The 25,118-nt window shown below is 40.4% G+C and overlaps 1 protein-coding gene across 1 annotated transcript in view; it reads left to right on the forward strand.

Moving 5' to 3' along the window:
• The first annotated feature begins 1,036 nt into the window (after positions 1-1,036).
• Positions 1,037-25,118, forward strand: part of sult4a1 (sulfotransferase family 4A, member 1) — a 52,513-nt gene continuing 28,431 nt past the window's right edge. The window contains exons 1-5 of the mRNA XM_049567122.1: positions 1,037-1,396; positions 16,006-16,136; positions 22,869-22,949; positions 23,764-23,890; positions 24,017-24,111. Of these exons, the coding sequence (XP_049423079.1) occupies positions 1,228-1,396; positions 16,006-16,136; positions 22,869-22,949; positions 23,764-23,890; positions 24,017-24,111 (603 nt within the window). The 5' untranslated portion in view covers positions 1,037-1,227. The remainder of the gene's footprint in view (positions 1,397-16,005; positions 16,137-22,868; positions 22,950-23,763; positions 23,891-24,016; positions 24,112-25,118) is intronic.

Consider the following 25,118-nt stretch of genomic DNA (forward strand, 5'->3'; position numbering starts at 1 on the left):
TGCACACGCCAAGACTTTTATCTGGCTTTTTATAACATACTATATTATAACTGTGACAGTTTTATGACATTTATGACATATTATTATGGTAGAGCCAAGTACTGGGATGAAACGAGCCCATTCCGAGTACAAATAAAGATAATTTAGTTTGCTGAACAGATACAGGCACAGATACAGATGATGGTGTACTCACTCATCCCTTCGTATTATACTATGACATTCTTTAAAATACTATATTATAACTTTTTTTTATGACTTTTTTATTATGACATACTATCAACAACAACAGTGATATTATGTATCATTCAATTTTACATTTTACTTTTGAGCCTAATACAATTGAAAGAGAAGTACAGTACGGTGTTTGACATCGATTGTATCCCAGCAGTCAGGCAATGACTTCTGCCTGGGTATGGCAACACCACTTGTACAAACCACACACAGAAATTGCAGTAGCCTACACCATTACTTTGGGTATCAGCAGAAGAGAGAAAGTAGTTCCTACGTGAAACTGCCTACAACAAGGTCTGTAGATTATCTTGAGTAGCAGGTCATGATTTCTGGAAAAAGACATTGCTGTTCAGTTTTATTTTGCTGTGTATTTTTTTTTTAGTGCTTTGAGCACCACATACTGGGTGCCATCTAGTTCCATAGTAATGGAGAGAGGGCAGAGGGGAACTGTCCCTTTAAAGTATTATGACCTCTGTATGCAGCCTAATATCTAATCACATATTAAAGTCAAAAGCACTCACAAACACTATAAAAAACTTATAAGACCCATTAATAAAGAATAGAATATTTTAGGCCTACACAGTTTATGTGACAACATAGTAATTGAGTAGGCTGTATGTAAGACCATAGGATTATGACATAATAATATTATAGGATTATTACAGCTGCCTCATAGGTTGTACTGGAGCAGAGCTCTGTGTAATGTGCTGGGGAACATTCTTCCCCTGCGGTCGCGCGCATCCTCGAGCTCGGCTCGAGTGGTCCTGATGCTGGGAGTTGTGCGCGCGCATTACATCACTTCTCCCCCGCGTGATTGGCTGTAGGTCAACTCGTCCGCCTGCCGTGCAGCATTCACAGCAGCGGCGTTTCAAATCAGCCTCATCACCATCATCATCATCATCATCTCCACGTCTGATTGAATTCAAAAAAAAGGGGAAAAACGGTCGCGTGGGTGTGCGCGTTTTCTTGTTCTTGCACTGGCGGCTGGTTTCGAGGATGGCCGAGAGCGAGGCAGATACGCCGAGCACGCCGATTGAGTTTGAGAGCAAATACTTCGAGTTTGATGGAGTGCGGCTGCCGCCCTTCTGCAGAGGGAAGATGGAGGAGATCGCCAACTTCTCCCTCAGAAGTAGCGACATATGGATCGTCACCTACCCGAAGTCAGGTAAACAAGTCTCTGCGTCACCTTCGGGGCACGCTGCTCTCTGTGCGTTCACATTTGTTGGCTGTTGGCATCTCTCTGCTGCAGCGGTGATTGCAGGCTTCCCTTGTGATTATCAAAGTTTCATGTGAATATAAATAACAACACAGAGACAGCAGATGTGCAGCTTTTATCGGTCATAGGGTTCATTTTGAACAACGCACAGGCCACAGTCATCATGAAAGTTGGACATCAGGTCGTGTTTTATATTTAACAGCACTGGGTGGGTCACAGTTACCTAACGTCCCTGTTTATATTGCGCTTGTGCAACACAATTATATTTTATAGGCCAATATCACGCTTTTACAAGCAGTATCCCATCATGCATTACATAATCTGATGCAGACAAAAATTGATGAATGCCTAATAGTGCATCAGTAAGCCTACACGTCTAAGCTGGCCTTTATCAGCCACCATAACACGCGCCATGAGACGCAGATGGAAGTTGGTGTTTACATCTAGCTTCAGAGTGTCGTTGCGCAGCTCTGCAGCAGGCCGGCTGCCGCGCGGTGCCCTGTTGTGCGCTGGGTGGGTCCGGTCATGTGACGGCTGGTGGGCAGCTGGGGCTCGATGTCAGCATGCAGAAGGACAGTGGGAGTTGAACTGTTGACATGTGAATTAAATTTTTGTTTTGTTGTTGTTTTGTTTTGGTTGAGCATCTCAGTAGCATAGGAGCACCCACAGGTGTAGATTCCAGGGGACACTTAGGGGACACGTCCTACTCAATATTTAGAACATGTGCATTTGTCCCCTCACCTCCCCTACAAAAGTAGCAGAGGACTTTTATTTTGACAAAATTCATGAATTTGCACCATAAATTTCCACCATATACACATATTGATGCATAAAATTTCACCTGAATGCAGGAAATGTTTGATGCTCATATTTTTCTGGCAGAGGAACCCCAAACCAGGGGCGTACATGTAGACAGTGCAGGCAATGGGATTGCACTGGAGCTCTCGTGGTGGAGGGGCCCGTAGAGAGAGTGGGCCCTGCATGTGATTCAGATAGCTACCTTGGAAATATACCTGTGTTCAAAAAGGATGATTTAAAAAAGGCAATATTTTAAATTTAAAGATGGTGCCAATAGCTATATATATCATCATAAAGGCAAACCCAATTGCATAATGGCTTTTGCTTTTATTTTATTTTTTTAAATTGTCAGTAGCTAGCTAAAACAAAATTATGTTCTTTTTCTACATAAGCTATAAAATATATTAATGAACTATAAAGTGATTCAATGAAATGATTAATTTCTTACTTTCTTTGATTTTTTTTTTTTTGTCAGTAATGCAATGATGATTTCCGGGTAATATGGTTGCAGATGTTGTCCAATGTCAAGTCTCTATTTGTGTTGAAACAATACATGCATGATTGCGTGTACTAGGGCCCGTCATAGTAATGTGCACTGAGGCCCATTATAACTTCCTTACACTACTGCCCTAAATCCCCCATTTATATGCTCTTATCCACTAACCCCATGAATCCTTTTTTTAGAGTGATGGATTTCTACACTAAGTAAGATGGACAGTTACTGTTTTTTATTCTTAATCCTTACATCCTTGCAGAAGTATTTGATCTAATCTAGAAGCTTAGTGATGCCGGGCTAATGTACTGCTGTATATCTGGAGAACTAAGCACTAACTAGCAGGCTAGGATGGTGCTGGTCAGCAACAACAGCTTCTTGATTTTCTCTGGGTTATCCTTACTGTATCTGTTAACTCCACCCTCCTTTATTCACAGCTGCACGTCACTGTGTTCAATAACAAGCCACTAAAGAGGGAAAATTCAGGGTTAGAGTGCGCCAAACTTGAACATGACGTCCCTTTTAGAAAATCCACTGATCAGAGCAATTCTATTGAAATACACTGAATGTGTCATTCTAATTGGCTAGGCCTTTAGTTATGTTTAAGCATGTTTAAAATTATTGAAATAAGCAACCCACAAAAAATGGTGTCATTGTTTGTCTCTGCAAACCACATTTGCACACAGTTATGTAGTGGATACACTGAAACTTTACATTTCAACACTGTGGTTAGGTATAGGCACAAAAACACATAGTTGTGATCAGAAAAAGATTAAATTGTGGCTTAAAATACCGGGTAACCTGGTTTACCTTGACATCACTGAAAAAGCAGAAAAAAAATCACTTGTAATGCTTAAAAAGCTGCTTGAGACATAGTGACAGGTAGCTACAAAACACCCATGTTTGGTGCCTAAAAAGCTGCTGGAAAAACACTGATGGGTCTCTACAAAGCACCCATGTTTGATGCAAGTCACTACTACTGGAAACACAGTAGTGACTTGCTAAAAAAAAACTTTTTTGTTGTTTTTTGGTCTGCATGGTCTGCATTGGTCCGCAGCTTTGCAGGCATTTCGCCTAGGTGACATGCCATCCACCATCCCCCTCCACCTCCAGATGACAAAGACAGCTCATATACCACGTCACTTTAGAAACTGAATTGATATGATATGTATGAAACATACTAATGTAATGCACTTTCTTCTAGTGACTGGACTGACAGAAAGGAGTTTGAAAACCAGGCCAAAATAGGGGTCATAGGGTTCAATGGGTGCATGACTAGTGAAAGCATACACTACAGACTTTATTAAAGCGATGAATAATGCTCAATGGGTTTAATCGCATGAATGCATTGTATATGTGTATGCAGATGTAAGTAGGTGGAATGCAGCATGTTGCTGTATCATACTGCTGCACACATTCTGCTACATGATACTGTGAGAGACAGCAGTAGAGCCAAACTCTCCTGGGTGTAACAGACTGTGCTGCTTCCTGTTTAGGTTTTGCCCTGCAAGCATGGATTTGTGCTGCATCCTCCCATTACTTCCAGAGGGGCCTCGTGTTAAATGTACATGATTTGTTCAGACCCCTCTGGAAATCAGTACCTCTCATGCTGGCTGACTGACTGTGGAAAGAAAAGTGCAATTCTCTCAAAAATCTCAAATAAACTGCAGAAGGAGTTCTTTGTATTATTTTATTATTATTTTACAGTTCGCCAACTAAAACACTACCGCTGCACAAATAACATCATACAATTCATCAAATAACTGTGTGAGTTATCACCTGTAGAGATAAATGGATAATTATTATTAGCAGAGTTTTACAAAGCTTTTTAGTTTTCTTTCAGCGCGTGTGCTGGTTTTACAGTGCCCAGTTTTCATGTTTAAGTTTATCTATTTTCATTGAAAAATCCAGATAAAGCCTGTGACTATGGGGAATACAGAGGAAAATGTAGTTGCTAGAGAGGCAGATATTTCCCTCATGATTTGGTTGAGACTGAAAAAAACCTAAGCACTAAATACTGGACATCAATTCTAGAATCATGACCTTAGCTAAATGCTATTAGTCTTAATGTACTTATAATTTAAGTATGTAAATTCAGTAAACATAATTTAAGACTAATAGCTAATCTTATTGATGAAGTAAACATAACTTAAGACTGAATTTATTTACTTACTTTCTTCAAGGCAAGCAGTTTCCTAGATTTTTTTTTTTTTTTAAAGTACGATCAGCTTGTCATATTTTATTACAAGCTGAATTTATGAGCAAGCATTAGCTCAAATGCACATACAGTACAACTTATGGCACTGTTTGTGGATGTCTTTATCATCAGATAAATCATTGATAATATGATGGCCATGATATATAATCTCATGACACACTTTAAGAACAATATCTAATAAGAGGAATTCAGGAAATTCTAATTTTCTGTCTTCTTTACTTCTAACAATCATAATATTACTTTTGTTAGCATTATATTTGATGCTAAAAACCATATCATGAGAAAACCTTAAACAAATGCACCAGAATTACTATATAAAACACAAATCATGAGCCAGTAATTTGTACTACGTAACCGCGAACATGTAATCAGTGGGGCTGCAATCACATGACCAATGCACTGACAGGAATAAGGACACAGTATAAAGAGCAAAACTTTAGTTAAGGAGGCAGGCTGAGGTGGTGAACTTCACTTGCCTAAACCTAACCTAAGTAACTTGACGTTAAGTACGTATCATGAGGACACCAAGCATATTTGTTTTCCTAACCCTAACTTACATAACTTTACTTTCCTAAACCAAACCTACGTAACTTTACTTGTCTGACCCTAACCTACATTACTTCATCTGTCTATACCTAACCTACATAACTTCACTCGCCTAAATCGGAGCTGATTAGCTTGAAGTTCAAACATGACAGTGTCCAATCACGTTTCTTTTCCTTAACCCAACCTACTTAACTTCATTTGCCTAAACCTAACGTACGTAACATTACTTGCCTTAACCTATCCTATGTAACTTTACATGCCTAAACCTAATCTACTCAACTTCACTCGCCTTAACCTTACCTACTTAACTTCACTTGTCTAAACCTAACCTACATAACTTCACTCGCCTAAATTGAACCTACTTAACTTGACTTGAAGTTCAAACATGACAAATGTCAAACCATGTTTCTTCTCCTAACCCTAACTTAAATGACTTTACTTGCCTAAACCTAGGCTACGTAACTTTGTGCTGAGTACATGATTTTACATTAAGTACATAGCATGACAATGGCATTTGTGGGGTGCAAATTCATTAGATACCATAGGAACCATTGTATGTGCATTTTCGTATGGTATAATACAAACCATTGTATAAGGATACATGCTATATTACATGCATTTAATTTCCCTGTCAAACGTTGTTACTAGCACACATAACTACACATAAATGTCTTTGTGAATCCACATAGACAGGGATGTACTGTATGGAGAGAAGCTGATACACATATCTCCCACATCTCACCAATATGTTGTGCTTGCCTAGATGTCAAACAAGCTTATTGTTTGATCCAATTTGCTGTTTGGAGGCAGTTTCATAACAGAACACAGGAACTGAACTGTACACATGAACATTACACCCAAATCTTTACAAGTAATTAAAAAACAGCCATGTAAATGATTCCAAACAAAATGTACTCTGTAAATTCCATGTATTACATAGTTTTAATACAAATACCCATATTAACCAACATCAGGACCTGCATCACGGCCAGCTCATAAAATTACCAGAGAACACACGCAATCTCACATATTACTTATAATAAATCAAAGACAGACTCAGATATTTCCAGGGCACGGTAGGCTGACATCAAAGCTAATTTTTCAGGCTCATCATCAGTGACGTCTGATTCACCAGGTCTAAAACTACGAATCACATCAGCCTGGGCACAAGCACCAAGAACACTTGCTTTCATAAGTTTGCCACAGCAAGATCTGGAATGTTCCCTCAAATTTATAGACAAAAACAAATAACGCTTGATCTGAACTTAATATCCTTGCAGGCAAATCAGCACGCAACTGGCCTCTCCTCTGTTACTCTGTAGCTTCCTGCACACAGTGGTAATGTTATTGGATAAAAACTCTAAATCCTGGTGATGTGAATGTTTGACATTTAAATGTCAATTCACCAAGATGACGCTGTGGAGTGAAAACAGTGATGCAAACAGTTAAGAACTCTGCTGTTTCTTGTGCACATGAGAGAAGCAGTCAAAAACATGAACCAATTCCTCTCCCCCCGCTCCCTGTTGTCTGTCCTCCTCTGGTGCAGAGGGAAAGAAGGCACATGGCAGGCCACATGGTTGGGATGCATGCAGCAGAGCTGTGAGGCCATTGGATTGTATGTGACAGTTTTGGCCAATGAGATTTGCAGGGTCCTATAAATCGAGGGGGGTGACAGTGTTTGGGGTTGCTCACCAGTTCATGATGGTAGTGCATTTATGACTGCTTTGACATCAGCCATACGCTCAGTCATGTTTCCCTGCAAGCTGTACACCTCTGCATTGCACACACACACACACACACACACACACACACACACACACACCTGGCTAACCTGAAGCACAGACACTGAGGAGAGAGCATCCTCTGCTCTGGCTGCATGCTGTGCACTGTTGTGCAGAGCAGAGGTTTGCAAGATGAAAATGATGCAAATTTAAAGAGGTACTCGATTCTACATGTCTACATACCAACATAACCACTAGCCATGGAGGATACAACTCAGCCTGTGTGCACTGTAACAGTACAGTTTCTTCTGTGGCTCTGGAGGAGCTTTCTGATGTCTGAGAAAGTAACCCTGATGATGTCATCGGGTTATCTCAGCTTGGACTTCAGGACTATAAATTCTTACTAGCAAACAAACAACAACCAGGCAGGAAGAGTCTAATGAAAGCTCATGCTAATTGCATTATGGGATATGTAGGAATTATTGTTTTTTGGAGCTTGACCTTGTAGAGTACCCATCAGAATATCTCAGTCTCTGCTGCATTAATTTTGACCAGTCCTTATTTAATCTGTCCCTGGCAATATCGTGTAGCTTTAAAGATATTTTTTGGGGGGGCTTTTTAGCCTTTAATGGATAGGACAGACAAGCGTGAAAGGGGGAGAGAGGGAGTGACATGCAACAAAGGGCCACAGGCTGGAGTCGAACCCGGGCCGCTGCAGCAACAGCCTTGTACATGGGGCGGCTGCTCTACCACTAAACCACCAGTGCCCCAATATCGTGTAGCTTTAAACAGTATGATGAGTCTGTGACTTTGTTGTTCACATGTTCAAGTTTTCAATTGACACCAAGAGCAGAATTAGAAACAAAAGCAGAGAATTACTCTGAAAAAGGATAGATAATATAAATATATATTTTGGAAAAATGTAGCGAGTTGAAATTCAACAACACTGTAAATAATGTTTAATAGTCCCAATACAATAAAAAACTATGTTGCTTTCATATTGTATGACCTAGAAACATTCCAATATTGATTCAGATACCTGTACTTGCCAATACAGAGTATCGGTACTGATCCGATACCACTGCATTGAATAAATAAATGAATAACAGCTGTGTATATGACTAACCATATATGGATGTGAAATGATTACTATTATTGTTGTAGCCTATTGTACTGTAGCCTCTGCTAATGAGATTTGGCAAAATGTAGAGGAAAGGGCGCTAGACTGAAGACGATTGATGCATATTTTAGTTGCCAAAATGTAATTTTTTTTTTTTTTGGTGTATAGGCTCCACATTTTTACAATAACCATAATAACCATTATTTTTTTTAAGTAAGGTCCAACACTGATGTTGGGTGATAAGGCCTGCCTCGCAGTCTACGTTCCAGCTCAACTCAGAGGTGTTGGATGGGGTTGAGGTCAGGAATCTGTGCAGGCCAGTCAAGTTCTTCCACAGCAAACTGGAAAAACCATTTCTTTATGGAGCTGGCACTGATCATGGGAACATTGCAAGTCTAAAAAGTAAAAGGCCACTATTGTCTAAAAAGACAGTGCCCTTGATTGAAACCAAGGAGCCTTGGCCAAACCATTAAAAACAGCCTCATACCATAAATGAGTCCTTCCCCTCCAAACCTTACAATTAGCATTATGCCCAGGTATAACATTGGCATTCACCTAGTCTCGCCACCAGACAATCAGAGATCTCCGCCTTCTGATAGTCTGGGGACACTCCTTTCTAAAGTGTGTTTAACACACCGGCGAAAATGGCTGGCAACAAAGCAACGCCTCTTGCATTTTTGAAAAGGACACGCCTTCTCGGAAATGTGCACTCCCCTTTTTCTTGTCCGCAAGGAAACAAACACACAGAGAGTTTGAAAATGGATGCTGAGAGATTAAACTCAGTTTTATCAAAAGTGTGCTCATCCGTGAAGAAAATATTTTTTCCAGCGGATGTCTTAGTTATAACATGATTGAGCTAACTGGAGTAGTTTCATGTCGTATCGACAATGGGAGGCTTTTAACAGATGACATCCTGATGTTAGCTTTGCTGCTAACTGGTGTTAACTGTCCCAGTCAGCTGCAGCCACTGATGCGTTCTAGACATCGTGATTTCCCAAAACTGAATAAATACCACACATAGCAACACAAAACTGCTTTGCTAGCTCAATCATGTTGTAACTAAGATATCCGCTGGAAAAGATATTTTTTTCACGGACCGTTTAATGAGTTATTACCTATTACAGACATCGCTAACGGCTAACAGGGCTAACAGCTAACGGTTAGCCCAGCTAAACGTGCACACAGAAATAGTAATGTTTGTTCAATCATTGTGTTTATAGACTTCACAAACATTGGATTAGTCTAAACGGTGATACAGTGATGTGAAAAATGTGATATATATACAAAAAAAAAATAATAATAACAAGGCGATTCCCTCTGTAGTCTGGCCAGATGGATGAGTCATGGCCTTGTAAAAGATTATGTTTGTTTCTTTTAGTTAGCGAGAATGTGTCGCCGCAAACGCGACAAACATCCACTAACTTTTGAGTTTTCTGTGAGCGCGACTTGAGCCATTTCGTACCGCTACACGTATTTCTAGTTGGACTATGTTTACGAGCACACGGTAGTGAGCCACCGAAGGACCGTCCTGCAGATTTACTATTGGTTCTGAAACGTAGGAGTTTTTTTAAACTCTGAAATTGTATCCGCCCATCTAAACACAAAATCAGGGAGAAAGTCATCAGTCTTAGTTAAGCAAAGCGTCTAAAGACTGACTTGTGAGTCTAGCATTCACCAAACCAAGGTTCAAGGTTCATTTATTGTCATTTATTGTCATTCTACAACAAAGGGTTACACAACAAAATGCAAGTTGTAGTTTGTTGCTCAGACTGCCAGAAATTAAAGTTTCTACATTACTGATGTACCTCATGTTGCTGAACTGAGCATAAATAGCTGGCTAGTTATAGACTGAATCCCCATGATGCTTTTCTAATAACAACAATAGAAGACAACTGGCAATTGATCTCTAAAAGATATTCTAGATATAGTGTGCTATTAAACTCATATTGATTTTTTTTAGGTGGGCCTTTTCTTAGGTGGCTATCCACCTTATTTTCAAACACGGAAGTAAATAGTGCTCAACTTCCTTTTTTTTGTGCTTGACTTCCGGTCAGCAGCTTTCCCTCATGCTTTCCCTTACCAGAGCTAATGGTGCAAGCTAATTTTTTTCAGTTTTCAATTGTTTATGTTAGTCAATCAGTTAGTTAGTTAGTTAGTCTGTGTATTTTATATAGATAACCGTGCCCACGTTTCCGTTGTAATGGAAATTTATTCCCTCTAAACGCAAATAAATCGCACGCCAATCATAAATTATGAACCAAAAAAGCACAATCTATCCCAAGTGAGACAAACTGCTTGATCCCCGTCTCCAGTGTACCAGCAGAGAACCTGCATAACTGAATCAGCGAAAAAACATACCGGGCTACACAGCCTCTCTATCTGAGCCGCTGAAGCTGCTGCTCACACCCTCGACACACAGACACACAGATGATGCTTCTGCATGCCAGCCAAACGTGTGCTCAGCTGTGAGAAATAAATATGTGAGGTGTGCGCTGCTTTGCTATCTTTTTTTCCCTTTTCTTTCTTTCTTTCTTTCTGTCAGCGACATACACTCCTAACACAGGACGGGTTGTTTTTATTGACTGAGTTGATCATTAAGCCATAGTGATGCATGGATCGGCTCTGATAGCACCTGAATCAGCATGTACGCATCAACCATCCAGCTGTTACAACACGATTGAGCTAGCAAAGCAGTTTTGTGTTGCTATGTGTGATATTTCTTCAGTTTTGGGAAATCACGATGTCTAGAAAGCATCAGTGGCTGCAGCTGACAGGTCTACGGCAAGCCGTTTTAACATTTAATCTCTAAGTTTGACTATCCAGAATTACCATTATAGATATCAACAAGGTCATTTTGACTAGTAGTAATGTCATTGTGATTAGTATGAATTTTAATTGAAGATATCTATAACGTCATTCTGACTAGTCAAAACTGAATTACAAATATCTATGACATGATTCTGACTAGTCAAAACTCTAATTACAGATATCTGTAATTCAGTTTTGACTAGTAAGATTCAAACTATTTTTGCCATTCATGTGTATGGGGTTTGTCATTATAGATATCAACAATTACATTATGACTATCTATAATTCCAGTTTGAGATATCTACAACGTCATTTTGAATAGTAATAATTCAGCTGCGGATATCTGCAACGTCATTTTGACTAGTCATAATTCAGTTGCAGATATCTACAACGGCATTTTGACTAGTCATAATTCAGTTGCAGATATCTACAACGGCATTTTGACTAGTCATAATTCAAATTCAGGATATCTACAATGTCATTCTGACTATCTGAAACTCAATTCAAGATATCTACAAAGGACCATGTAGATATCTTCATCTGATGATAATTAAAGATATCTTGAACTTGAATTATGACTAGTCAAACTTAAATTGTAGATATCTCAAACTGGAATTACAGATATCCACAATTCAGTTACAGATATAAGCAATAAGAATTGCAGATATCCAGATGCAGATATGTCACTCCCTCTCTCTCTCTCCCCCTTCACACTTGCCTGTCCTATCCATTAAAGGCTAAAAAGCCCCAAAAAATATCTTAAAAAAAAAAGAAAGAAATAGTGAACTATCAATGTGAAGTAGTTTATTTTAATCTGTGTGAACTGAACTTTGAGCTAGCTTTTGCAAAGTGTGAACATGCACAACACTGGCTGTCAGCCTGAGAGCATGCCAGTATTCTGCAGAAAAGTATGATGTAAACAGGACAGACTGTTCATGCTTTGTGGTTAAAGATGTTTATCTGTTTGACCTCAGGCTGGCCACATGCTGGCTGTGAAACCATTGAACCATGTCACCAAGATTTTAGTCATTTTCTTAAAAAAGCTCTCTTGCTCTTGAAGAAAACTTTTATTTCTCTTTTGTACCGGTTATGATACATGTTGGATGCATGAAAGGGTCCAGCTGTATTTGATTTACCACCAAAATTCTTAGTTATGTTTATAACCACCACTCCTTAATCTCAGACAGAAGCAGCTCCTCAATTTTAGCCAAACCTTATCAACTGAATTTAAAACTGTGGCCTCCAGATCATGCACTGTATAGAATAATGTATATAGCTACTGTGACATCATCCATTAGTTTGTGGACTCCCACTCTGAAGTTTTGGGTTTCGCATTTTGGCCGTTGCCATGTTGGAGTTTTGGAGCCATAAGTGACCATATCTGGATGAGACTGAGGGTGGAGATAATCTAATGCAAACTGCCAGATAGGTAGTAAATACTGTATTAATAATAAAGTGGAAGAAATAGCAATATTCTCCAAGATTTTGCATTGAATTTACCCAGCTAAAGAAGTGCTGGAAAGAAGCTAAAGCTATATCTATACACTATACATGTGCTTTATGTAATTCAATCTACAAATTGATGTATTTGAAGTAAATGGACTGCACTTGTATAGCATTTTTCTAGTCTTCCGACCACTCAAAGCGCTTTAACACTACGGGCTCTAGTTTCGCAGACCGGGCACGGCGGGGGAGCAGCACACCTGCGCTTCGCCAACTGGGTGTGGCCAGGCGGATTTTGCAAGTTTGGCACACCGTGAACCTGACACAGCTACTCCTCTTTCCCACCTCCGTCCCTCCTACCTGTGCAAGTCGGAAAGAGGGAGGAGAGAAGGCGTGGAGTGGGTTTTACACACATCACACCAATCAAATGAGCCCCCCTCCTCGTCCTTAAATGCGCCGCGCGAAGGCGTAATGAGAGTTTACTCAATTCGCCATGGCAGAAGAGAGCAGCAGCATCAGACGGCCAAACTTCTCTCAGGAGGAAACTGATGTTTTGGTCCGGGAGGTCCAAGCTCGCAGTGTCCGAATATACGGAACTGCGAGCAGACCTCCACCGGCTGATGATGCAAAGGTAGCCTGGGAGGAGGTCACCACAATTGTAAATCAATGTTGCGTTTCTCTCGTGCGCGCACTCTCTCTCTTTCTCTCTCGCAGTCTCACTCGGTTTCTTTTCTTTTGACTTTTCTAAGATGACAGATGTTGATGAATAGTGGTGCCTGATATTCTGGAAACCTGCCTGGGAGGTTTTGGTGACGTGTGCGCACTGTCCGCCGGTCAGCTAAACTTCGGCTTACACCGGCTGCGCTCTGCACTGACAGTAGACGTGGTTTCAGTTGGTTCACTGCGCCAAGCTGGATCTGTCGACACCTCCCCCTGCTGCGCCGCCCCACCCATCTCAGCACACCTTGGTCTGCCAAACTACCAAACTGAGCACGCCTTGGGTTGTGCTGCTTGAAACTAGCTCTGCGTGGGGTTCGCCACCCTGCGCCACCCTGCGCTGCGCCGGGAAACTAGGGCCCTCTATGTCACATTCACCCATTCAAACACACATACTAACAGCTGAGGCTACTATACACGGTGCCACCTGCTATCTAGTCAGGGTCCGACGTTAAGGTTTTTTCCTACTTGCCCTGTTGGGCAAGTACTTCTCAAATCTTCTTGCCCCATCTAAATTCTTACTTGCCCTGCCTAAGAGGTTCTTTTTCTGGCTACGTGGTGCATATTTTCGCTCATGACTTATATCTTACGTCAGCAGAGACGCTCAGCCAATGGAGGCAACAGCACATAAAAAAGCAGCACACTGCAACTGGCCCCTCCGAGGACAGAAACAGAAGAGGAAATACACGATTACAGGCCTGGAGTTAAGATATTTTTAGGGCAAGGCCACTTTGGCCTTTGATAAACACAAATTTATTGGGGCATCACGGCCAAAATGTGGGGCGCCAAGGCCAAAACTAATGGCGCAATAACAATATGTGCTAACTACACTGAATGAAGACAAAACAATAAATGTGCTGAAAAACAGTACTGAGTTTATTAAAACTAGGTGTGCATGACTGGGGATATATCTCGTTTCTTGTTGTTTTGATTCATGTCCCTTATTTTTTTAGTCTTTATTCTTTTGTTATCTCCTAGTTATTCTTTGTTGTCCTTTCTCAGCACATTACATACATTTGACCTCTGCATTTTACCCATCCTACTGTATACACTGGGAGCAGTGGGCAGCCACAGTGCCGCGTCCGGGGACAACTCCACTTCTTTTGCCAATGCCAGTGGTCAGGGTCACTGACAGGAGTATTCACCTAACATAGCCTACATATCTTTAATTATATAATTATTTATATGTCTCTATGGATATTTTTTACATAAATCCCCAATATTTTATTTGCCTTTAAAAAAATCCTCTTCCTTCATTTAATTTGACAATGTTTATTGTATTGTATTATATGTATTAATTCTCTACAGGATCTTGTATGTTCTTTAATGTGTGTTCAATTTATTAAAAGAAAAAAAAACAAAAAACGTTTTGGTGAACCCTGCAGCAAAGTGAACCCTCTTCCTCAGAGAGGATCTTTGCCTCCCAGTTTGTTCCTGGCGGCAGAGCAGAGTGAACCGTCTTTCTTCTCAGAGGATCTCTGTCCCATGAGAGCAGGCAGCTGTTCTCCGTGTTCACATTTAAAACAACTTTCGCTGGCGATTTGACAGTCACTAGAAGCACATTATGACCCTTTGTAAAAGTTTGGTACCTGTGTTGTACATGAGCTAACGTTAGCGGGTAAGGACTGAGAGGCTGTCCGGTATGTGTGTGTGTCCGAGTTGGTGTTGCTTGCCCGACTGGGCATGTCTGCGCAGGGTCTGCTGGCCCGCCGGTTATTTTTACTTGCCCCGGGCATTCCGGCAACCGTTAAAACTCCCGTTTTTTCCAGAGGAGCGTGCAGGATGTTGGCACACACAAACTCTATCACAGGGGCACCACATATTGGCATGGGAACAAATAAAGCAGCATTATGCGGAGAAAGACTCTACTTTAATGCAGGGATTATAATTATGATTGAATTATAATTATAATATTATTACTTTCATTAATGTTGTTGTAAGCTATTACCGTTACCATCGTTACCTGCATCTGTCTCTGTCTCTGTCTCTCTCTATTTTTCTGTCTCGTTGTGTCATATGTATTACTGTCAGTTTATTATGCTGATCTGTTCTTCTGTCCATCCTGGAAGAGGGAACCCTCCTCAGTTGCTCTTCCTGAGGTTTCTGCCATTTTTTTCCCACATTAAAGGGTTTTTTTGGGGGAGTTTTTCCTTATCTGCTGTGAGGGTCCAAAGGACAGAGGGATGTCGTATGCTGTAAAGCCCTGTGAGGCAAATTGTGATCTGTGATATTGGGCTTTATAAATAAAATTGATTGATTGATTGATTGGTATTTTTACTTGATAAGTGACTGTTGGTAACAGCAGCAAGATTCGGATTGAATGACAAGGCCGGCTGAAAATGTGGGAAAAATAAACAAGTGCTTATTTTTCAGTGGTGTATTTGCATTATGGATAATTTAGGCACCACATTTCGACAAGAAAGAAGAATGTGTTGAATAACAAAAATGATAATGTGCGTTTTTCCTGTGATGGAGTGCAATACTAAATCAGTGGAGTAGCAGCCACCATTGCTATTTTTTGGGGGGGGCACTTGGGGACAGTAGAATAAGCAGATAACACAACATTGACATATTATCACCACCTTATTACTAATGGCTAACATTTCTACTAGGTTCGTCCCCTGTGTACATTCACTTCCCTTGTTCTCCTTTTGACATCCCTGGACTGATTGACCTCTGGTTCTCACCTTCTAGGCACCAGTCTTCTTCAGGAGGTTGTGTATCTCGTGAGTCAGGGAGCAGACCCAGATGAAATCGGCCTTATGAACATTGATGAACAGCTGCCTGTCTTAGAATACCCCCAACCTGGCCTGGACATCATACAGGTAATGAAGCTGAAATCGAGTTAGCAGTGCTTCAGTTCTTTAGCCTGCATGGTCATTTCTGGACTGCAGGAGGTCTGACTCAGTGGGGGCTTTTAGGTTAAGGTTTGCTAGTTGGTGGAATAAAGAATTGTCACCATGGGTATGCCTTTTGCTGGGCTCAGCAGCACGAGAACAAACCGACACCTTGTTTACTTGGGAAATATGAGAGGATGCTGATCTCAATTTTACAACAGCCCAATCAAAACAATGCTAGCCTCTCTCGTAATTACAAGGACTGTCTGTTGAAACAGCAAGGTTGATTTAAAGTTCCTCCTTGGACATTGATTAAACCCCTAAAAACTCATCTCTGTTCAACAAAATGACATATTTACAAGTTGTTTTTCCTTGGAAAAAGTCCAACACTCAACACCTTCGTCTCATCTTATTTGTGCAGATCTATGAATTTGCAAGTGTATCTCTGCCTCTATCTCCATCCACCTGTCAGCCGCAAGCCTGCAGGTCAGGCTTACCCATGGGTGGATTATGAGACAGTGGGCCCCTGGGCACAGAAATGCAAAAGGCCCCACCACCTCTCCTATATAGGAACAACACACAGAGACTTTGTGGTGGATTTTCCTTTTTTTGTTGTTGTTTTGCATCTTTTTGTAGTTTTCTGCATCTTTTTGTGGTTTTGTGTCTCTCTGAGGTATATTTGTGTCTTTTTGGGTTGTTTTGTTTCTCTGCAGTCGTTTTATGTCTCTTTTCTTATCTTTATTTGGTGTTTTGTGCTCCTTCAAAGGTCAGTTTGTTGTTGTTTTGTGTTTATTTAAAGGGGCCAATTTGTGTCTCTTTGAGGTATATTTGTGTCTGTTTGGGTCGTTTTGTTTCCCTTTGTAGTCTTTGTGTCTCTTTGTAGTTCCTTTTCATGTCTTAATTTGTTGTTTTGTGCTCCTTTAAAGGTCAGTTTGTTGTTGTTTTGTGTTTATTTAAAGGGGCCAATTTGTGTCTCTTTGAGGTATATTTGTGTCTGTTTGGGTCGTTTTGTTTCCCTTTGTAGTATTTGTGTCTCTTTGTAGTTCCTTTTCATGTCTTAATTTGTTGTTTTGTGCTCCTTTAAAGGTCAGTTTGTGTCTTTTTGCATTGTTTTGTTTCTCTTTGTAATCATTTTGTGTCTCTTTGTAGTTACTCTGCATCTCTTTGTGATCATTTTGAGTCCCTTATTGGTTGATACCTGTAAATTTGAATGAAATTTATCAGATAAAGGCCCCTGACACTTTGGTCCTCTGGGCTTATGCCTGGTGGGCCTATTCAGTAATCTATCCATGAGCGTACCTGCTCACCTTCAACTCTACTCATAGCTCACTACAACTACAACTAATATTGTGTTGCTAAAGTTAAATAAAGGTCCCGAGCTCCACATCTGACAAGTTCAAGTAATAGTAAACTTAACCAACAAAATATGTTACATAGCTACAGTACACCTGGCGTCTTCTGTGATACGCTTCATTTTGACGTAGCATTTGGCTAATGATATGGAAAGCCCCACCCTATAAGCTGATGCAATTGGTCCCTTTGGTTTGTGATATAACAAACTCTTGCTGTGTGAATCTGTGTATTTGAGGCTGTTATAAATAGACTGCAGTTCCAAATTCCAAGTTCCAAGGGAAAAATGTTCAGCCATGGCGTTGACTAATTATTTTGTTGATATATCTTGAAGCACATAAAAGACACTGTATGGAAAAGTTATCCAAATTAAAAACTTGATTTTCTTTGGAGGGGGTTTAAAGGCTGATCACATACCAAGCCACTGTTGGGTGATTTATATCTTTGGATTTGATCAAACAAAAATTGGTGACCCATGAGTCTGGAAAGTTCTTAATTGCAGCAATAATTCTTTGGTCTACCCTGAAGCATACAGTATTATTGTATTAGCATAAATGTGTATTAGCATAAATGTGACTGTCTATTCCATTTCAATCTGTATTGCAACATAGATTGCAAAAGTTTAACACGTGTCAGGTTTTTGGAGAAAATCCCTCTACACGGGCAACAGTTAAAGCACTTTGAATTGTGTGGGAAAAAGTCTGAAAAGACTAATGATGGGGACTGTAACAGCAGTTGTATAGTGTCTTCTGTGACTCTGCACAGGCTTTCTTTCTTATAAATAGAATCCCTGATGATGCCATGACAGTTTCAGCCACATATTTATAACAGAAAGAGTTACAAACCAGGGGGTGGTCTTTTAAAGATGTCAACATTTACCACACAGGGAAGGATTATTTTTTATGTTTCAAGGTTGATTCATAGGCATAAATGTCAGGATATCTCAGCTTCTGTGACTTCAATTTTGACTCTGACAAGTCCCCAAACTGTATAGTAGTGTAATACTGAATCACTGGAGTACCTCTTTAAGAAGACTGCAACAGTACCCAACTCGTCAAGTATGGCAGCTTGGACAGTGCCCCCCACGCATCAAGCTGTGACACTCTAGGTACCCCTCTAGTGTCAGTTTTGGGCCATGGATGAACAAAACTGGATACAGCGTTGGAGGCAGTGCCCCGTTCATTCCTATGAAAGTTGCTCGGTGTCGCATGAGGCCAAAAAAGTTTGACTCCTGTGTATGAAATTACCCAGATCTTTCGCTCTGTTTCCATTTTGGGGGGGTCATACAGCAGGGTGGGGCCTAAGTTCAGGTTTAGCACTTCGCTAACTTGAATGATGTTAAAATTATTTAATCGTGCATGTCTTCTAGACTTTCAAAATGTTATTGGACTGAATGGATCAAATTCTGATAGTAAAGGAGTCATTTTCCAAGTGTTGATATTACAAAAATATTTATCCACTAATCTACAGATGTCTCTTTCACAATGTAAGTCTATCAGGGGTACAGGGCATCACATGAAAAACGTTGTAATTCCAAGGTTTGGCCACTATTTTAAATAGGCTTCAAAGCCTGGCACTGTTCCTGGGGGCTTGTTTTGTACATGTCAGTTTCCACAGGTTATAGGCATAGTCTTTTTAAAACAAACCTCCATGTTCACAGGAAACACAGGTTTCATCATCAGAACTGCTTTAGGTTTAGCATCATTCCCAAAGAGAACCTCAACATCTTCATCTCTGCTACCTCTAGCTCTGCCTCATGTCTTTTCCTCAGTGACTGTGTTTACAAGGTCTTTAGTATCCCGGTTTTGAGGCTTATCCCGGTTTTGAGTATATCCGGGATATGATGTTTACATGGAACACAGAGAAACCCGGTTATTCATATCCCTGTATACATGATAAATACCAGTAACCCGTTTTCTGATCAGTGCGTCCTATCTGCGCAGGCGTGTGTTACATCTTTTATGTCTTTTGTTTACAACAGATTGAGCGGGAAATGTGATAGCCTATATTTATTATATTCAGAAGTAAGACAAAAATGACACCGCTGTGGCTTCTAGCTGGCTTAGCATTAGTAAACACTCACGTTGCATTACAGCTATGGCTCATCCACTTCATCTTCAGCAATGGGAGGAGAGAGCGACAACAAATATTGAATACGTCACCAACTTTGATAGGTATTTGGTAGAGCTTAGATCAGGCCCAAAAAATCCAGCCCTGCTATGCACGCTAGCACGTTATGTCCGGGACCGGCCCGTCCAATTAACTGTAATTATGGACCCGAGCCCGATTTAAACCCGACATTTTTCAATAAGTTGGCTGTTATAATTAAGAGTATTAAACCACAAGTCTTGTTATTTGAATGACAGAAACATAGGATCTTAATGAATGGCGCAACACGGAAGCATGATTATGTAATAAAACAGGTGTTTATTTTAGGATCCAGGTGGTGAAGGGCTGTGAATTGTAAAAAAAATTGGACATTTCTATGCAAATGAGCCTCATTGATAAACAACGTCTAATTCACTAACACCAGCGCTAATAGCCACACGCAGTTTGAGTGAAGTAAATAACGTGTTTAAAGCTGGTGCAAACTGGGCACTCCTCTGTGGAAGCCTCTCACCCAGACTTTCCAGTGATCGTGGCAGCAGTGATCGTCTGTTAAATCAGTCTGTAAATAATATTTTGACATTATTAGGCCGGGCTCGGGCTTGCGCAGAGAATCTCAAGCTCTAGTATTCGGCTGTCACTGCCACCACGCAGTGCAAGGCAACAGTGGATGAAAATATGTAGCTGTGACTGGTGGGATAGGATCGTTCTCATGGAGTTTACAGTTTCAGAGTAGAGAGAAAACTTCAGAATGAGTAGGGCATCCTTCAGCCGGCTGTGACGTAGTTGAACCATTCATGAAACCGGGATAAGGCGTATACATGCTCCAGTATCCCGGCTTCTATCGGAGTACTCCAGGTGGCAAAACCGGGTTTCTTGAAACCGGGAAAAGAGCATAACCCGGTTTCTGAATTCGGGATATGGTGTTTACATGCACAAACACAAAAACGGGATACTTAAAAAACCCAATCAAAACCGGGATACTAAAGACCTTGTAAACACAGTGAGTGTCATCCGCAAACATCATAGTCCATGGAGATTACTGTCTAACCTCATCTGTCAGCCTGTGGTTTAGGTTTCATTTTTGTTATTTACCATACCATACACCTTCAAAATTAATCATTCAGGTCGAAAACAAACAAATAATAAGGAGTGTTAGCATTATGGCTGCAATTTGTTACATTGCATGTTGCAGTATAACAAAAAACAGGGAACAAATTAGACGTATAGGCATGGAACAATTGTACAAGACAGATTCAGAGCAAACATTAGCAAACTTGAATTTCTCAAACACATCATCCTTGCCATTTGGATTTTAAACGGAGTTGATTTATTGACTCTGTACTTTTTACAATGTGGAATCACATCTTTGTTTTTTAGAGTTTCATTAGGTATATATATATATATATATATATATATATATATATATGTATATACAGTACAGGCCAAAAGTTTGGACACACCTTCTCATTCAATGCGTTTTCTTTATTTACTATTTACATTGTAGATTCTCACTGAAGGCATCAAAACTATGAATGAACACATGTGGAGTTATGTACTTAACAAAAAAAGGTGAAATAACTGAAAACATGTTTTATATTCTAGTTTCTTCAAAATAGCCACCCTTTGCTCTGATTACTGCTTTGTACACTCTTGGCATTCTCTCCATGAGCTTCAAGAGGTAGTCACCTGAAATGGTTTCCACTTCACAGGTGTGCCTTATCAGGGTTAATTAGTGGAATTTCTTGCTTTATCAATGGGGTTGGGACCATCAGTTGTGTTGTGCAGAAGTCAGGTTAATACACAGCCGACAGCCCTATTGGACAATTGTTAAAATTCATATTATGGCAAGAACCAATCAGCTAACTAAAGAAAAACGAGTGGCCATCATTACTTTAAGAAATGAAGGTCAGTCAGTCCGGAAAATTGCAAAAACTTTAAATGTGTCCCCAAGTGGAATCGCAAAAACCATCAAGCGCTACAACGAAACTGGCACACATGAGGACCGACCCAGGAAAGGAAGACCAAGAGTCACCTCTGCTTCTGAGGATAAGTTCATCCGAGTCACCAGCCTCAGAAATGGCAAGTTAACAGCAGCTCAGATCAGAGACCAGATGAATGCCACACAGAGTTCTAGCAGCAGACCCATCTCTAGAACAACTGTTAAGAGGAGACTGCGCGAATCAGGCCTTCATGGTCAAATAGCTGCTAGGAAACCACTGCTAAGGAGAGGCAACAAGCAGAAGAGATTTGTTTGGGCCAAGAAACACAAGGAATGGACATTAGACTAGTGGAAATCTGTGCTTTGGTCTGATGAGTCCAAATTTGAGATCTCTGGTTCCAACCGCTGTGTCTTTGTGAGACGCAGAAAAGGTGAACGGATGGATTCCACATGCCTGGTTCCCACTGTGAAGCATGGAGGAGGAGGTGTGATGGTGTGGGGGTGTTTTGCTGGTGACACTGTTGGGGATTTATTCAAAATTGAAGGCACACTGAACCAGCATGGCTACCACAGCATCCTGCAGCGACATGCCATCCCATCCGGTTTGCGTTAGTTGGACGATCATTTATTTTTAACAGGACAACCCCAAACACACCTCCAGGCTGTGTAAGGGCTATTTGACCAAGAAGGAGAGTGATGGAGTGCTGCGGCAGATGACCTGGCCTCCACAGTCACCGGACCTGAACCCAATGGAGATGGTTTGGGGTGAGCTGGACCGCATAGTGAAGGCAAAGGGGCCAACAAGTGCTAAACACCTCTGGGAACTCCTTCAAGACTGTTGGAAAACCATTTCAGGTGACTACCTCTTGAAGCTCATGGAGAGAATGCCAAGAGTGTGCAAAGCAGTAATCAGAGCAAAGGGTGGCTATTTTGAAGAAGCTAGAATATAAAACATGTTTTCAGTTATTTCACCTTTTTTTGTTAAGTACATAACTCCACATGTGTTCATTCATAGTTTTAATGCCTTCAGTGAGAATCTACAATGTAAATAGTCATGAAAATAAAGAAAACGCATTGAATGAGAAGGTGTGTCCAAACTTTTGGCCTGTACTGTATATATGTATATATATATATATATATTTTTTTTTTTTTTTTTTTTTTTTTTTTTATTTATTTATTTTTTTTTTACCAAATATCACTGAAAACAACAGAAATGGAGCTCTGTGTTTTGTGCATGTAACTTTTTGAGCAGAAGACACACCTGTCAGTTCCAGAGCATTCTGCAGGACTGATAAGAAATAACTTGATTTGTGTTTCCATAGGAGCTGACATCCCCTCGTCTGATCAAAAGCCATCTTCCCTATCGATTCCTCCCCACAGCCATGCACAACGGAGAGGCCAAGGTCAGCCCACTGACACTGGACAGCACATTAACACTGGCCATGACTAGTCATTGCATTAAAGGAATACTTCATCCACACAATGGCCATTTGTAAATAAAATTAGTCATGCCATGTTACCTTGAATTCATAAACAAACTTTGTTTATCTCAAATACTTACATAAAAAATGGCAGACATATTGATATATTGATTGATTGGGGACCACATTTAACAAAAAATAGACTATATTAAAACATCCTTATAAACTCACACTATTCATTCATCCAGCTTTTTTGCTCGGTACTTACCAAACACATGTATTTTTGCTAAAACATAGTATTGGAATCCGGCTTCGAAGAGAGCATAGATAAGTTTCACTTTACGCTTAATTTTCAATAGTAAGGTTTGAGGGAATATGCATGTGTTAAGGAAGAACTGATTAAGAACTGGATAAATGAGACTTGGATTATACTGCAGGAGTTATGTGAGAGTTTGTAAACACATGTTTAGATAAAGTTCTTCTGTTTTTTAAATGTGGCCTCCAAGCAATCAATAAATCAATATGTTTGCTGTTATCCATGACGGCATGCCACAAAAAAAAGTTTTCTTCACAAATTGAAGGTAACATGACTAAGTGATACACAGGCAGTTATTTGTTTTCACACGGACACCAACACAAACACTTAAAGGAATCGTGGTGTTCATGTGTTTCTTTTAATGACAATATAACAAGCGGTTACGGAAAATGAATAAAAGAATGTACTCCAACAACAGCATTATTTAGGACTGATGTTATGTATCTGACTCTGACGAGTATGGTTGTGGTTCTCTTCTAGGTGATTTACATGGCACGTAACCCTAAGGACCTGGTGGTGTCGTACTACCAGTTTCACCGCTCTCTCAGGACCATGAGCTACCGGGGAACCTTCCAGGAGTTCTGCCGGCGCTTCATGAATGACAAGCGTAAGTATGTAGGTTACTGGAGGACTGGGACACTGTTACCCTCCTTCCAGTTTCAAGTCAGTGAACTCCTTTTGTCTCAATAGTACTGTAAGTTCATCCAGCTGTATCTCTATCTCTCTTTCAAAGTGGGATATGGTTCCTGGTTTGAACATGTTCAGGAATTTTGGGAACATCGTATGGACTCCAATGTCCTCTTCTTGAAATATGAAGACATGTACAAGGTAACATCATCGCTGTCTCTTGTGCTTTTTAGCCTTTATCAGCTTTTATTTTGACACTGATGTTCACCCAGTAGCCTGGCCATCCTTCATGAGGATTTGACTCCTCTGACTCCTCTGTAATTTAGATAGCAAGTGAGTCAGTAAACCTTTCCAGTGGAGCTGCTGTTCTGATGAATGCAACTGTGCGCTGTTTGGTGTGAAGTTACTGTACTGTAACCTGTACTGAAGGAACATTCTGAGCGTGCATGCTCTTTATCTTTACCCTTGCACTCTTTTGTACTGCACTTTCACTGACATGTTTTGGTGAACAGATAAAGTTTGCCTATAGTTCTGCCTTGTGAGTAGTGTGAGGCTTGAGCAGGTAATATTAAATTGCTTCCGGTAGGGTTGGGTCGGTGTGAAAATTTTCAAACCTGTTCAAAATTAAGCCAAACACCGGACCAGAATGGTATACCAAATTTTACCACTACAGTAGGTGTTGCACCTGACTCAGCAGCTGCTCTAGAGTGGAGTATAATGACACACTGAATCCATTAAATATGCACCTCTGTTACTTCCTGTAAACTAACACATAATACCAGCTATGCACTCAAAATCAAACCAAAGACACAAGTAGCCTACTTCAAAGATGGGTGTGTAGCCTTTTTGCTATCATCCTATGTTTGTGACTTTTTTTTTTTTTTAAACAGAAAACATGTTTTACCTTGTGATATTTACGGGAAATAACAAACAATATGGCCAACAGCAAGTAGCCTAGCTTGTTCTTAGTGAGTCATTCAGTTTATCAGAAACTTTCAGCTCTCCCACACTATAATCCCAGCCAGCTACCACCTTATTTAAGTTTTTGTAGTGCAATGAAAAGTTATCATACAGGTAACCCCACATTTCAACCTTCTGAATCAGCCGTTCCTCATCCATTGTGGCACTTTCAAAGCGAATGACAAAAATAGATACAAACACGGCATCTGACGAACGTTCTGCTCAAAATGGCACCTGCAGCCAGTCAG

The sequence above is a fragment of the Epinephelus fuscoguttatus genome, linkage group LG22, assembly GCF_011397635.1.
Source record: "Epinephelus fuscoguttatus linkage group LG22, E.fuscoguttatus.final_Chr_v1".
NCBI lineage: Eukaryota > Metazoa > Chordata > Actinopteri > Perciformes > Serranidae > Epinephelus > Epinephelus fuscoguttatus.